Below are 10,272 nucleotides of genomic sequence, written 5' to 3'. Positions count from 1 at the left end.
CTTGAGATCCTGGCTATACTGCATGCACCATGGCTTAGGGCGGCGCTTATTTGGTGGAGGGATCGGTGATTTGGGTGGAAGGTGTCGCGCTTGCGCCGATGGTTGGGGCATGTGGGATGTGGAAGGAGGAGGAGGATGGGGGTCGGGTGTGGCTTACCTGCCTGGATAGGTGAGGCCGAGCAGCGTGAAGGAGGGTCGTCGGCGAGGAGGCAGCGCTGCAAGCAAGGAGTGAAGGTTTGAACTTGGAAAGGAAGGCGGAAACAAGGGAAATGTGGCTTTTGGTAAGGGGGAGGGCGGGGAGGTAGATATTTCAGCGGAAGCCGAAAATTTGGAATCGCTTCAATGAAAAAACTAGCACATAAAGTTTCATCAGACACGGTCCCTTATTCAGAGCAGGCTGTGGACTGTAGCCATCGCACCTGCTCGCGTAAGCCGTATGCGTACTATAATCCGATGGTGCTCCAAGATATTTTATGCTAGATCTCACACGGTTGGTGATAATAAACTGTGTGGGATCTACTTGATTTTTCGTCTTGATTTGAATTACATAATGGGGTCACAGTGGAAATGGATGGTGTTTGAATTGCTAGACCTTTTATCTGCAGTGAACATGCAACTATATGTGTGTCGTAAAAAATGGGATTATTCATGGTTCGTTTGGAAATTTTATACATTAAATTGGTTTTCTAGCCATTTCAGGTGCACAATTCAAAATTAAAGCACATGCACATGCTCCGATGACCAACATGGGTTGTAAAATCATATATGTGTCCATGGGTTTATGATTATGTCTCATGCAAGAAATGGGGATGAATTTCGAACACCATGGCACTATGGCTCTCTGGCAAATGTTGAGGTACATGCTTTTGTAATTCTAGTAAATCGAAAACCCGTCTGAAATTCATGAACCTTGGCATGCTATCATGGAATGACATCAACATGCTGGGGTAAAAAATATTGTCCCATTTGAGGGAGGTTGTGGTATAAGATTCTCACAAGAAAGCCTCATGGTTCCGTTAGGGAAACGTGTCACCTTTGTGGATAAAATGATATTCGTCGCCTCTTCTTCCTTTCAATTTTTTCCTGGTGTCAATATATGGTCGTGCAGGGCATTCTTTTTCAGAGTTCTCCTTCCTTTTTCACAGGCGGCCATCAAACCTCTCCCATTCAAGGACGTGTTATAAAGGAGAAACGGCGCAGACGTGCAGCAGGGCCTCCATCGAGATTTTTAAATCATTAATTTTAGGCTCTATGTAAACCTTTCCCTTTATCACTTTTCTTCCCTTTTTCTTTGGCATGTAAAATGCCCAAGATGTTATTGGCATTATCTGTAACCATGCGGCTCGCCGTATTAAACAGTATATAAAAGAAGCAGTTTGGTTCCAATTTGTTTGAAGTTTATTTTATTACCATCTGCGTTCTCTCCCTACCTCAGATTGCCACATGTGCCTCAAATCTGGATGTAATACCAGGGGTTGTATCCCGCCTGGCACACTTCAAAGTACGAACACCTATAGGGAACTGTTCAGCGTCCCGGATATACCGTTATATCCATCGGCTCCGAATCATGTCTTGGGTCTATACTTGGGTTGCCCGGCTCCTGTGCTTACCACCTTATGTTCTGTATTGTTCGGCTAAGGTAGTAAAGGGAGAACTATTGTGATTGTACTTATGGTTCATCCGGTCAAGTACCTCAGCAGATAAAGCCAAAAACTGACTATCATGATAAGCGAGAACTAGTCGGCGATTCGTCGACTTAGTATTATACTATAGATCGTTAGCGATCTACTCCGTGTTACCCGAGGGGCTGGTCTTCACCCAGCCGCGTAGAGCAGGCCCGTAATTCAGGTAGCCGCACACGCACAAGGGGCTAGTACTTAGCCCCACAGTCAAACTCCTATGGCTAAGTGAAAGAAATAAAGCCACATAGTTTGTTTGCCTGGTTCACTTCGCGGACACCTCCTTTAAAGACCAAGACGTTGGGTAAAGTGTAGTCACACGTCATGCCGAACACCCCTATAGCATTTACATGGGGGCTGAAGCCGATGACTGGAAACTTTCAGATATAAAATAAACAGCCACACAGGAGGAAAAGTCACTTGAAACATAAGGCACAAAAATATATACATATCGGTTCATAAGCATAGTCTTTACAATCTGAATACAAATACTCAAAGGCCGCGTCCTTTGAGCACTGGCCCTCTATAATACGGGCTCCTTCTAGGACGTCATCGAAGTACCTCTGCGACCTCCGATGATCCTTGCCCTCGGGCGGGCCGGCGGTTGCCACTTTGGTGGCCTTCATCTTCCCCCAGTGCATCTTGACGCGGGAAAAGGCCATTCGTGCACCCTCTATACAGGTCGAACGCTTCACAGCGTCGACCCGCGGCCTCGCATCGACGAATCACTTCACCAATCCAAAGTAGCTACTCGGATTGTCTCGGCGGGCCAGAGCCGGACTGTCAAGTCCTTCATGGTTGCACCCGCCACGTTGTGCAGCTCGACCAGCTGCTTCAACTGGTCGTTCAGAGGTACTGGATGTTCTGGCGCAAGGAATTGCGACCAGAACAGCTTCTCCGTGCTATTCCCCTCCTGGGCTTGGAAGAATTCGGCAACGGCGGCAATACTCTTCGGGAGATCCGCAAACGTGCCTGGAGAACTCCACAATTGCGTCAGCGACACATACTTCCGACCTCCAAAGATACTCTGTAGAAGAAAGGCCTTACCAGCCACGCCTACTTGATCTCCTCGCGAGCACTCCGAGACTCACTCCGCGCCTCCTTGGCGGCATCAAGAGCCTTATTGAGTTCGGATGCTTGGTCCAAAGTCTTCTGCTCCCACTCCTCGCATTTGCGGATGGCGTCACATAGCTCTTGTTCGACTTCGGCCACCCATGACTCATGTTGTTGACGGGAGGCATGTTCGGCCTCTAGCTCGGCAACCGCTTTGTCAGTGGCTGCTTTGTTCATCTCGGCCTCCTTCTTGGCCTGTGCAAGAGCGCCTTTGAGGGTCTCGACCTTAGCTGCGCCAATTGTGACATAATCACACCGCACAATGAGTTCGTACTCTTACAATCAAACACATAGTCATTTGACATAATAATTATTTGAAAGTCTGCATACCTTGCGTTTCATCAAATCGCTTGTTAACACGATCGAGCTCTGCGTCAGCTATTTGAAGCTTCCGATTGAGCTTGGAAACCTCTGTGGCCTGGGCGGATGCCTCTATGAGGGAAGCCTGTACAAAAAATGGTACAATATGTTCTATTAGTTGGTACTACGTGGACGCTCTGTCCGATTCTCTTTAGAATCAGACAAAGCATCAGAGGCTACTATCCATATAAAGGTTTGTTATCCTATACAAATAAAACATAAAGTTCTTTTAGAGTATTACGTCGCATACCTCAAAGCCTGTCAGTATGCCGTTGAAGGCTTCATTCGGTCCACTTTTGGCAGACTGAATCTTTCCCATAACCGCACCCATCAGGGTGCGGTGTTCCTCCATGATGGAAGCACCTTGCAGTGCTTGCTCCAGCGTGTTCGGCGCCTCCGGATTAATGGAGGACGCCGTTGGAGCTGATGCTCCTCCCCCTATCGTAGGGGGATGCCTTCCCGATTCCAGAGCCATGCTGGCCTCTGGAACGGTGTTCAATGGGAGCTCAGATTGCTTGGGCTCTCCGTCGTCGGTTGCCATAGGGACTGTTTCCCCTTGGCAGACGGTGGATGAGGTGTCGACCTCGGGCACCCTCTCGTCCGCCCCACTCCCACCTCCTCGCGCAGGAGACACCCGCTGGGAAGTCACCTCGGTGTTCCCTGGTATGATGGGCGATTGAGCCTGTGGCGGCATGTCACTCTCCGCCATGTCAGTTGGCAGAGAGCTCCTTGGCGATAATGGTGTGCTGGGGAGTGTGAGGGGAGGACTGCAAAACAACAAATAGAATTGCTTATGCAATGATAACAAACTGACCGAAGATAACAGCAAAAGTCCGAACACTCACGATTCGGCCAGGGGCTTGCTCCTGGGTTGCTTTCGGAAATCAGCTTCGGACTCCGAGTCCGAGCTGCCCGGGAGGTTCAGCTTCCTCCTGGGCGCCCCATTTCCCGCGTCTTCGGGAGCCGCCCTCTCCCTCCCCTTTCCCTTGAGGGGGGAATCGCTTTCCTCCTCCTCCTCTTCCTCTTCGTCATGGGAGGAGTGGGCGTCGGTCTCTCCGGACACAGTATCCGAAAGACCCTTAGGGCGGGGGCCGCTCTTGACCTCCTTGCCCTTCTTCTTGGCCTTCTTCTCCGGCGCCTTGTACGGCGCCAGAACCAGCATCACCGTTAGTTGGGGCGTGGCTGGGTTTTCGAGCAACGGAGTCAGACAGTTGATCCGCTCCACTTTCTTCGTCCAGGCCTGAATGGAACATAAGAGTTCTAATTCCTGTCATAATTGAAATATGGACAAGATACGTATTCGACAAAATTGTGCTTACCTCTAAGGCCAAAGTCACGCTGTCGAAGCCCTTGTCTTCGGTCTCCTCTGGCCATTCCTTCTGGGCCTTGAAAAGTTGCTTCCATATGTCTTCGTGCGTAGTGCCGAAGAAGCGCTTCAAGTTCCGTGGCTCCTACGGATAAAACTCCCATAAGTGGGAGGCCCGGAGTTGGCAGGGAAGGGTGCGACGGAAGAGCATCACCTGAATCACGTTGGTGAGGTGGGTGCCCTTCGACATCATGCTGGAGATGCGGTTTTGGAGCGTCTTCACCTCTGTCTGAGACCCCCAATAAAGGCCCTTGGTGGTCCATGAGGTGAGCCTCTATGGGTGTCCAGATCTAAATTCGAGCGTGGATGCCCACTTGGCATCGCGGGGTTCGGTGATGTAGAACCACTCCTGCTGCCATATCTTGTTGGTATCCACAAAGGCCCCTTTGGTCCAGATTGCATTTGGGAGCTTGCTCACCATAGCTCCCCCGCAGTCCGCGTGCTGCCCGTCGACCACCTTCGGCTTCAGATTGAAGGTCTTGAGCCATAAGTCGAAGTGTGGGGGACGCGGAGGAAAGCTTCACACACGACCATGAAAGCCGATATGTGGAGGATAGAGTTTGGGGCCAGGTCATGGAAATCTACCCCGTAGAAGAATAAGAGACCCTGAACAAAGGGGTGAAGCGGAAACCCCAGCCCCCGAATAAAGTGAGGGATGGATACCACCCTCTCACCTGGCTCAGGGACGGGGATCAACTGATCCTCGTCAGGAATCCGGTGCCCTATGTCGTCGGCGAGGTAGCCTGCGCTCCGGAGACTCTTCACGTTCTTCTCCTTGATAGTGGAGGCCTCCCACTTGCCCTTGGAACCAGATCCAGCCGTTGCTGGAGAAGGAGGCGGTGGTGGAGGAGATGGGAGCTGCGGGCGCTGGAGCTGTGGGCGCTGGAGCTAAGAGATTGGGCAGCAAGGGCTTGAGGAGAGCTTGAGGTAAAAGAGGGATCTATGTCCTTTTATAGGCAGTAAATACCAAGTGTCCCCCCACTCGAGTTGTAAAACTCGTATGTTCCCACCGTAATCGTGCGTAAGGTGCGGTTGGGTTACCCAAATCATATTAATGAGGATCCCACGATAAGCGGGCACGATCTCTGCTTCGACAAGATGTGCCAATAGAGGCTATGCCTCGAAATGCGAAACCAGAGTCAAGAAAACGGTTCAAAATATTAAAGGATCAAGCATGACGTTTCGCTGGAAAGTTGTCAGTAAAGACACAGTGTTTGTTTTGACACATTGCCTTCATGGCTAAGGGTTGTACTAATCATGCAGAGCCGGACATGGTTCCTTTATCCAGGAAATAAACTTCATATGTTCGGAAGGAGGAACCCGCCTTGCGATGCCGAAGATACTACGTGCGCCGGACTCATCGTCGTCGAAGACTGGTTCATGGGCTACTGAGGGAGTCCTAGATTAAGGGGTCCTCGGGTGGCCGGATTACTCGTTATGGGCCGGACTGGTGGGCCGTGAAGATCACTACGGAAGATTATCTCCTGTATCCGGATAGGACTCCTATATGTGTAGAATGGCAAGTTTAAAGTTCGGGTGTAATGTTTCCTTCCTCTGCAAGATGATTATGTACAACCCTAGGCCCCTCCGGTGCATATATAAACCGGAGGGTTTAGTCCGTAGAGGCAGAATCACAATTACCATAGGCTAGGCTTCTAGGGTTTAGCCACATCGATCTCGAGGTAGATCAACTCTTGTAATCCTCATATTCATCAAGATCAATCTAGCAGAAAGTAGGGTATTGCCTCCATTAAGAGGGTCCGAACCTGGGAAACATCGTGTCCTTGTTTCCCCCTGTTACCATCGATCCTCGGATACACAGTTCAGGACCCCCTACCCGAGATCCGCCGGTTTTGACACCTATAGAGCCCTCCAGGTGTAGGATGGGTCAAGGCCAACACAGAGGGTGCTATGTCAAAGACTCTTGATTTTGGCGGTGGATGGGCGGTTCTAGGGACCATCATGGAGCTTTTCAAGAGGGAGAATATGCCCTTTTTTCCCTGCATCACGGATCCGGAACTTGCTAAACTCATGGCGTGCCGGCGTGCTATTCAACTTGCGAGAGAAATTGGAGCTCGGAAGCTCATCCTAGATTCTGACTTTCAGACAGGTGTCCACGGGAGCAAGGAGGGGTGCTTGAGATCGCTGTACAAATGGACACATTATTGAAGAGGTGAAAGGACTTCTACAGGATTTTGAGTTAAAAGTTAGATGGGTGCTATGTTTGGCGAATAAAGTCGCTCTATAACTTAGTAGGCAAAGTTGCTTGAATAAGCTTTGTAAAACTTGGCTGGAGCATCCGTTAGCACGTTAGTGGCCTCGATGGCTGTCTAATTAAACACATTAACGTGCGGGAGAAGGGCGACCAACCAGCATGGCCACATGGCGCATGCTGGTTGGCCGTGGCGAGAAACTTTTTAATTTTTTGGAAGATGAAATTAAGATTTTTTTTTTTGAGAAAAGTTTTTTTAGATTATTTTTGGAAGATGAAAGTGAGACTTTTTTTTGCTTTTGAGATTTTTTAGGTTTTTCCTTTTCTGTTTGAGATGGATGTGATGTTAAAGTGTTGCGAGAAAGTTTTTTTAAAAAAGAAAAGAAAAGTGAGAACTTTTTGTTTCATTTAAGAGAAAAAAATACGCGCTCAACTTCCTTTCAAGAGGCCCAAAATGACGGGCCTCAATCACTAGTAAAATGCAATCGTTTCAACTAAAACACAGAGTCCACACGCGCGCACACACACATTGTAACGTTGATAGTGGGTCGAATGAAACTCAAAGTTCCTCAAAAGATGAGGAGAAGCTGCCTCGATGCGGGCTTGCTCGGTGTGCACCTCGTCTCCCACCTTGATTCGCGGGATGAAGTTCTTTTTTTTTTCTTTTTTTCTTTTTTTGTGGAAAGCGGGATGAAGTTCTTGACTCTCCTGCCGTTGGCGGAAGCTTGGAATAGCTTCGTGTTAGCATCTCCTTCCTTAACCCATCTCATTCTTGAGCGCTGACGCTCAATTGTCCGCTCGAGCGAGGCCATGCCCAGCAACGCAAGCTTAAGAGTACGACACAACCAGAGCTCCTGATCCGTGAGGATGCGGGCTTCCTGTGCCTTGTCGAATCTGCATATCACGAAGGTGGCCACTGCCATGAGCAACTTGATGTTTCCGGTCGTTCTCTGCCCCATGCTTGTAATGATACTGCAGCATTCCCAAAGAGCGCGTCTAATCTCTTGAAAGGATCCAATTTCAACTAAAACACACAGCCCACGCGCGCGCACAAACACATTGTAACGTTGAAAGAAAATTCACGGGGTGAAGTTACCGGATGAAACTCAAAAAGTCGAACTGTACTTCCACTATTTGGCCGCCCAAGACACTTTATTGTCACTATTACCAAATCAAAGAAAAAGAACTAGTTTTACAGGCTTAAACTCCTTGCGAACTGTAACCACTTCGGACTTAATCGGGCGCGCCACGTACTTAATCTAGCAGTTTGTGCGAAACGTGTCCTACAATTATTTTTTCTTTTTTTTGGCTTGAGAAAAGAAGCACAAAATTTCGCCACTTGGTGCGGATGACGATCGATCAGGGTTTGCGACCTCGCCGGAGGGCCGGCCATTTGGTGATCATGCGAGTCCGACGAGCTTCTCGCTGAGCTCCCAGACCTTCCTGGCCTTCTCGGTGTCGCTGGCCTCCTCGGAGAGCTGGTTCTCGAAGGACGCCGAGTTCTTGTTCCAGCTCCAGTAGACGCCGGACTTGGTGAGGCTGGGCTCGCTGACGACCTGCGCCAGCCTCTTGCCGGCCTCCTCCTCGGACACGTACCCCTTGGTGATGTACTTCTGGAACGGCGGGAAGAGGAAGCGGAACAACGGGACGTGCTCACGGAAGAGGCCCGTGGTGGCGATGCACCCCGGGTAGAGCGACGCGAAGGTCACGCCGGTCTCCTCGTGGTACCGCCGGTGGAACTCCTGCATGGTCAGCATATTGCACACCTTGCTGTCCTTGTACGCCTTGGCGCCGTCGAACTCCGCGCCGTCAATCATGGCAGCACTGCCCACGCCGTTCAGCCCGGCCGCCAGGCCCCTCAGGTCCCCGAGGTTGGCCTTGGGCGGCACGTTCCCCGCGAGCGTGTTCGTGTTCCCTGCACACAGAAATGAAGGTTACAGTCTGAAACAACGACGAGTAGGACGACAAAGAAACAGAGGATCGCGCATGTACATATTACCGGTGATGGAGCCGACGATGATGAGGCGCTTGGAGGGGTAGTCGGAGGCCTTGAGGTCCTCGAGGAGCTCGCGGGCGAGGAGGAAGTGGCCGAGGTGGTTGACGCCGACGCTCATCTCGAAGCCGTCCGCGGTGAAGGAAGGCTCCTTGGCGGTGGGCTGGTACACGGCGGCGTTGCAGACGACGACGTCGATGGGCATGTCGAGCTGGCGCACGTTCTTGACGAACTGGCGGACGCTGTCGAGGGAGGCCAGGTCCAGGTGCACGATGGTGTAGCTGCCCTTGGGCATGCCGGCCGCCCTGGCCGCGCGCGCGGTCTTGAGGTAGTCGCGGCACGCCATGATGACGTGCCACTTGCCTGACTCCGCCAGGGCCTTGGCCGTGGCGAGGCCGAGGCCCGACGACGCGCCCGTGATGACCGCGTTGCCCGTGCGGACGGTCTTCTTGCCGGACGGCGACGCCGGGGTCGCGGTCGGCGCGGACACCGCCGCGGCCTGCGCGCGGATGGCAACTGACGACGTGTTCACCCTCTGCGTAGGTTCGTGACGCGCATGTCGGTCAGAACGAGCAGCGACTAACAGAGCACGGTCCACAGTCTAGCCCAAGCACCCAGCTAACTAATCACAAATCCGGCACTCCATCACTCGACTATGTTACCAGCTGCAATTCCCCAAATAATACCACGCAACAACAAGCAGCGACTTGCTAGGCAGAGTGCACACATGCATCGACCCGAATGCAAAGATTTGAGCTCACCTTGGTGCGCAGGCCCAGGGAGGTGGTGTCGAATTTGAGGCCATCGGCGAGACGAACGCCGAAGAAGGCCGAGTCCTTGGCCGCTCCCTGCACACGGACCACACAGCCACGAAATCAGCACCAAAGATTGGCACCGGACGTGAACTCGCCGGAGAAGGTGAGGAAATTAAGGGTACCTCCTTGCGCGCGGAGAGGGCCGACGGGAGGAAGGAAGTGGCCGCCTGAAGAGCCATCTGAGCCGGCGAGCAACGCAGCGATGAATGAGTGTATCAGATAGTGCGGATGGCAGTGAGCTTCTCTTGGAAAGGCTTGGGAAAGCGAAGGAGCGGCGCCATTTATGTTAGCGGGGACGATAAGGTGATAGGGGGAGGCGGGCCGATGCCAGATGGCGCCGACCTGGCAGTGGCGCGGCCAATGGGGTTCCACTGGCTGGATTCCCGTCACGGGGGGTGGCTGCTGCACAGAATGGAAAGGTTTTGAGGTAAATGTTTGTCGCTGTTGGCGTCCATGGTCGATCGGGACGGTTCTAGTGAGTTGTGCCTTGATGGGCCGGTTTTGTTCCGTCTGGGAGCAGGAGCAGGACCATGTTTCTCGAATACAACTCACAGATCTCGCTCTTTGGAAACTTTCCATTTCCCCCAATTTTCATCACAGTCCAACGCTCTATTTTCTTACCATGAACCGGCCCACTTCTAGTACTTGGTGGTAGTATAGCCTGTACATTCATCATCATCCTCCTCCATGGCTCCATATCCTCCTCTACTATAACCTAAGCCTTCTTATTTTAA

The 10,272-nt window shown here is 51.5% G+C and overlaps 1 protein-coding gene across 1 annotated transcript; it reads right to left on the bottom strand.

Annotated features, from left to right (window-relative positions):
* Nucleotides 1-7,863: 7,863 nt before the first annotated feature.
* Nucleotides 7,864-9,820, bottom strand: LOC125508196 (protochlorophyllide reductase B, chloroplastic). The gene is made up of 4 exons (XM_048672806.1): nt 9,661-9,820; nt 9,485-9,571; nt 8,730-9,258; nt 7,864-8,645 (listed from the first exon to the last, which is right to left on the bottom strand). Exons 1-4 carry the CDS (start codon nt 9,715-9,717, stop codon nt 8,131-8,133), a joined length of 1,188 nt encoding a protein of 395 aa, XP_048528763.1. The 5' UTR covers nt 9,718-9,820; the 3' UTR covers nt 7,864-8,130.
* Nucleotides 9,821-10,272: the final 452 nt, after the last annotated feature.

The sequence above is a fragment of the Triticum urartu genome, chromosome 1, assembly GCF_003073215.2.
Source record: "Triticum urartu cultivar G1812 chromosome 1, Tu2.1, whole genome shotgun sequence".
Taxonomy (NCBI): Eukaryota; Viridiplantae; Streptophyta; class Magnoliopsida; order Poales; family Poaceae; genus Triticum; species Triticum urartu.
The sequence above is the reverse complement of the archived record's forward strand: the minus strand, read 5'-3'. Positions and strand labels throughout refer to the sequence as shown.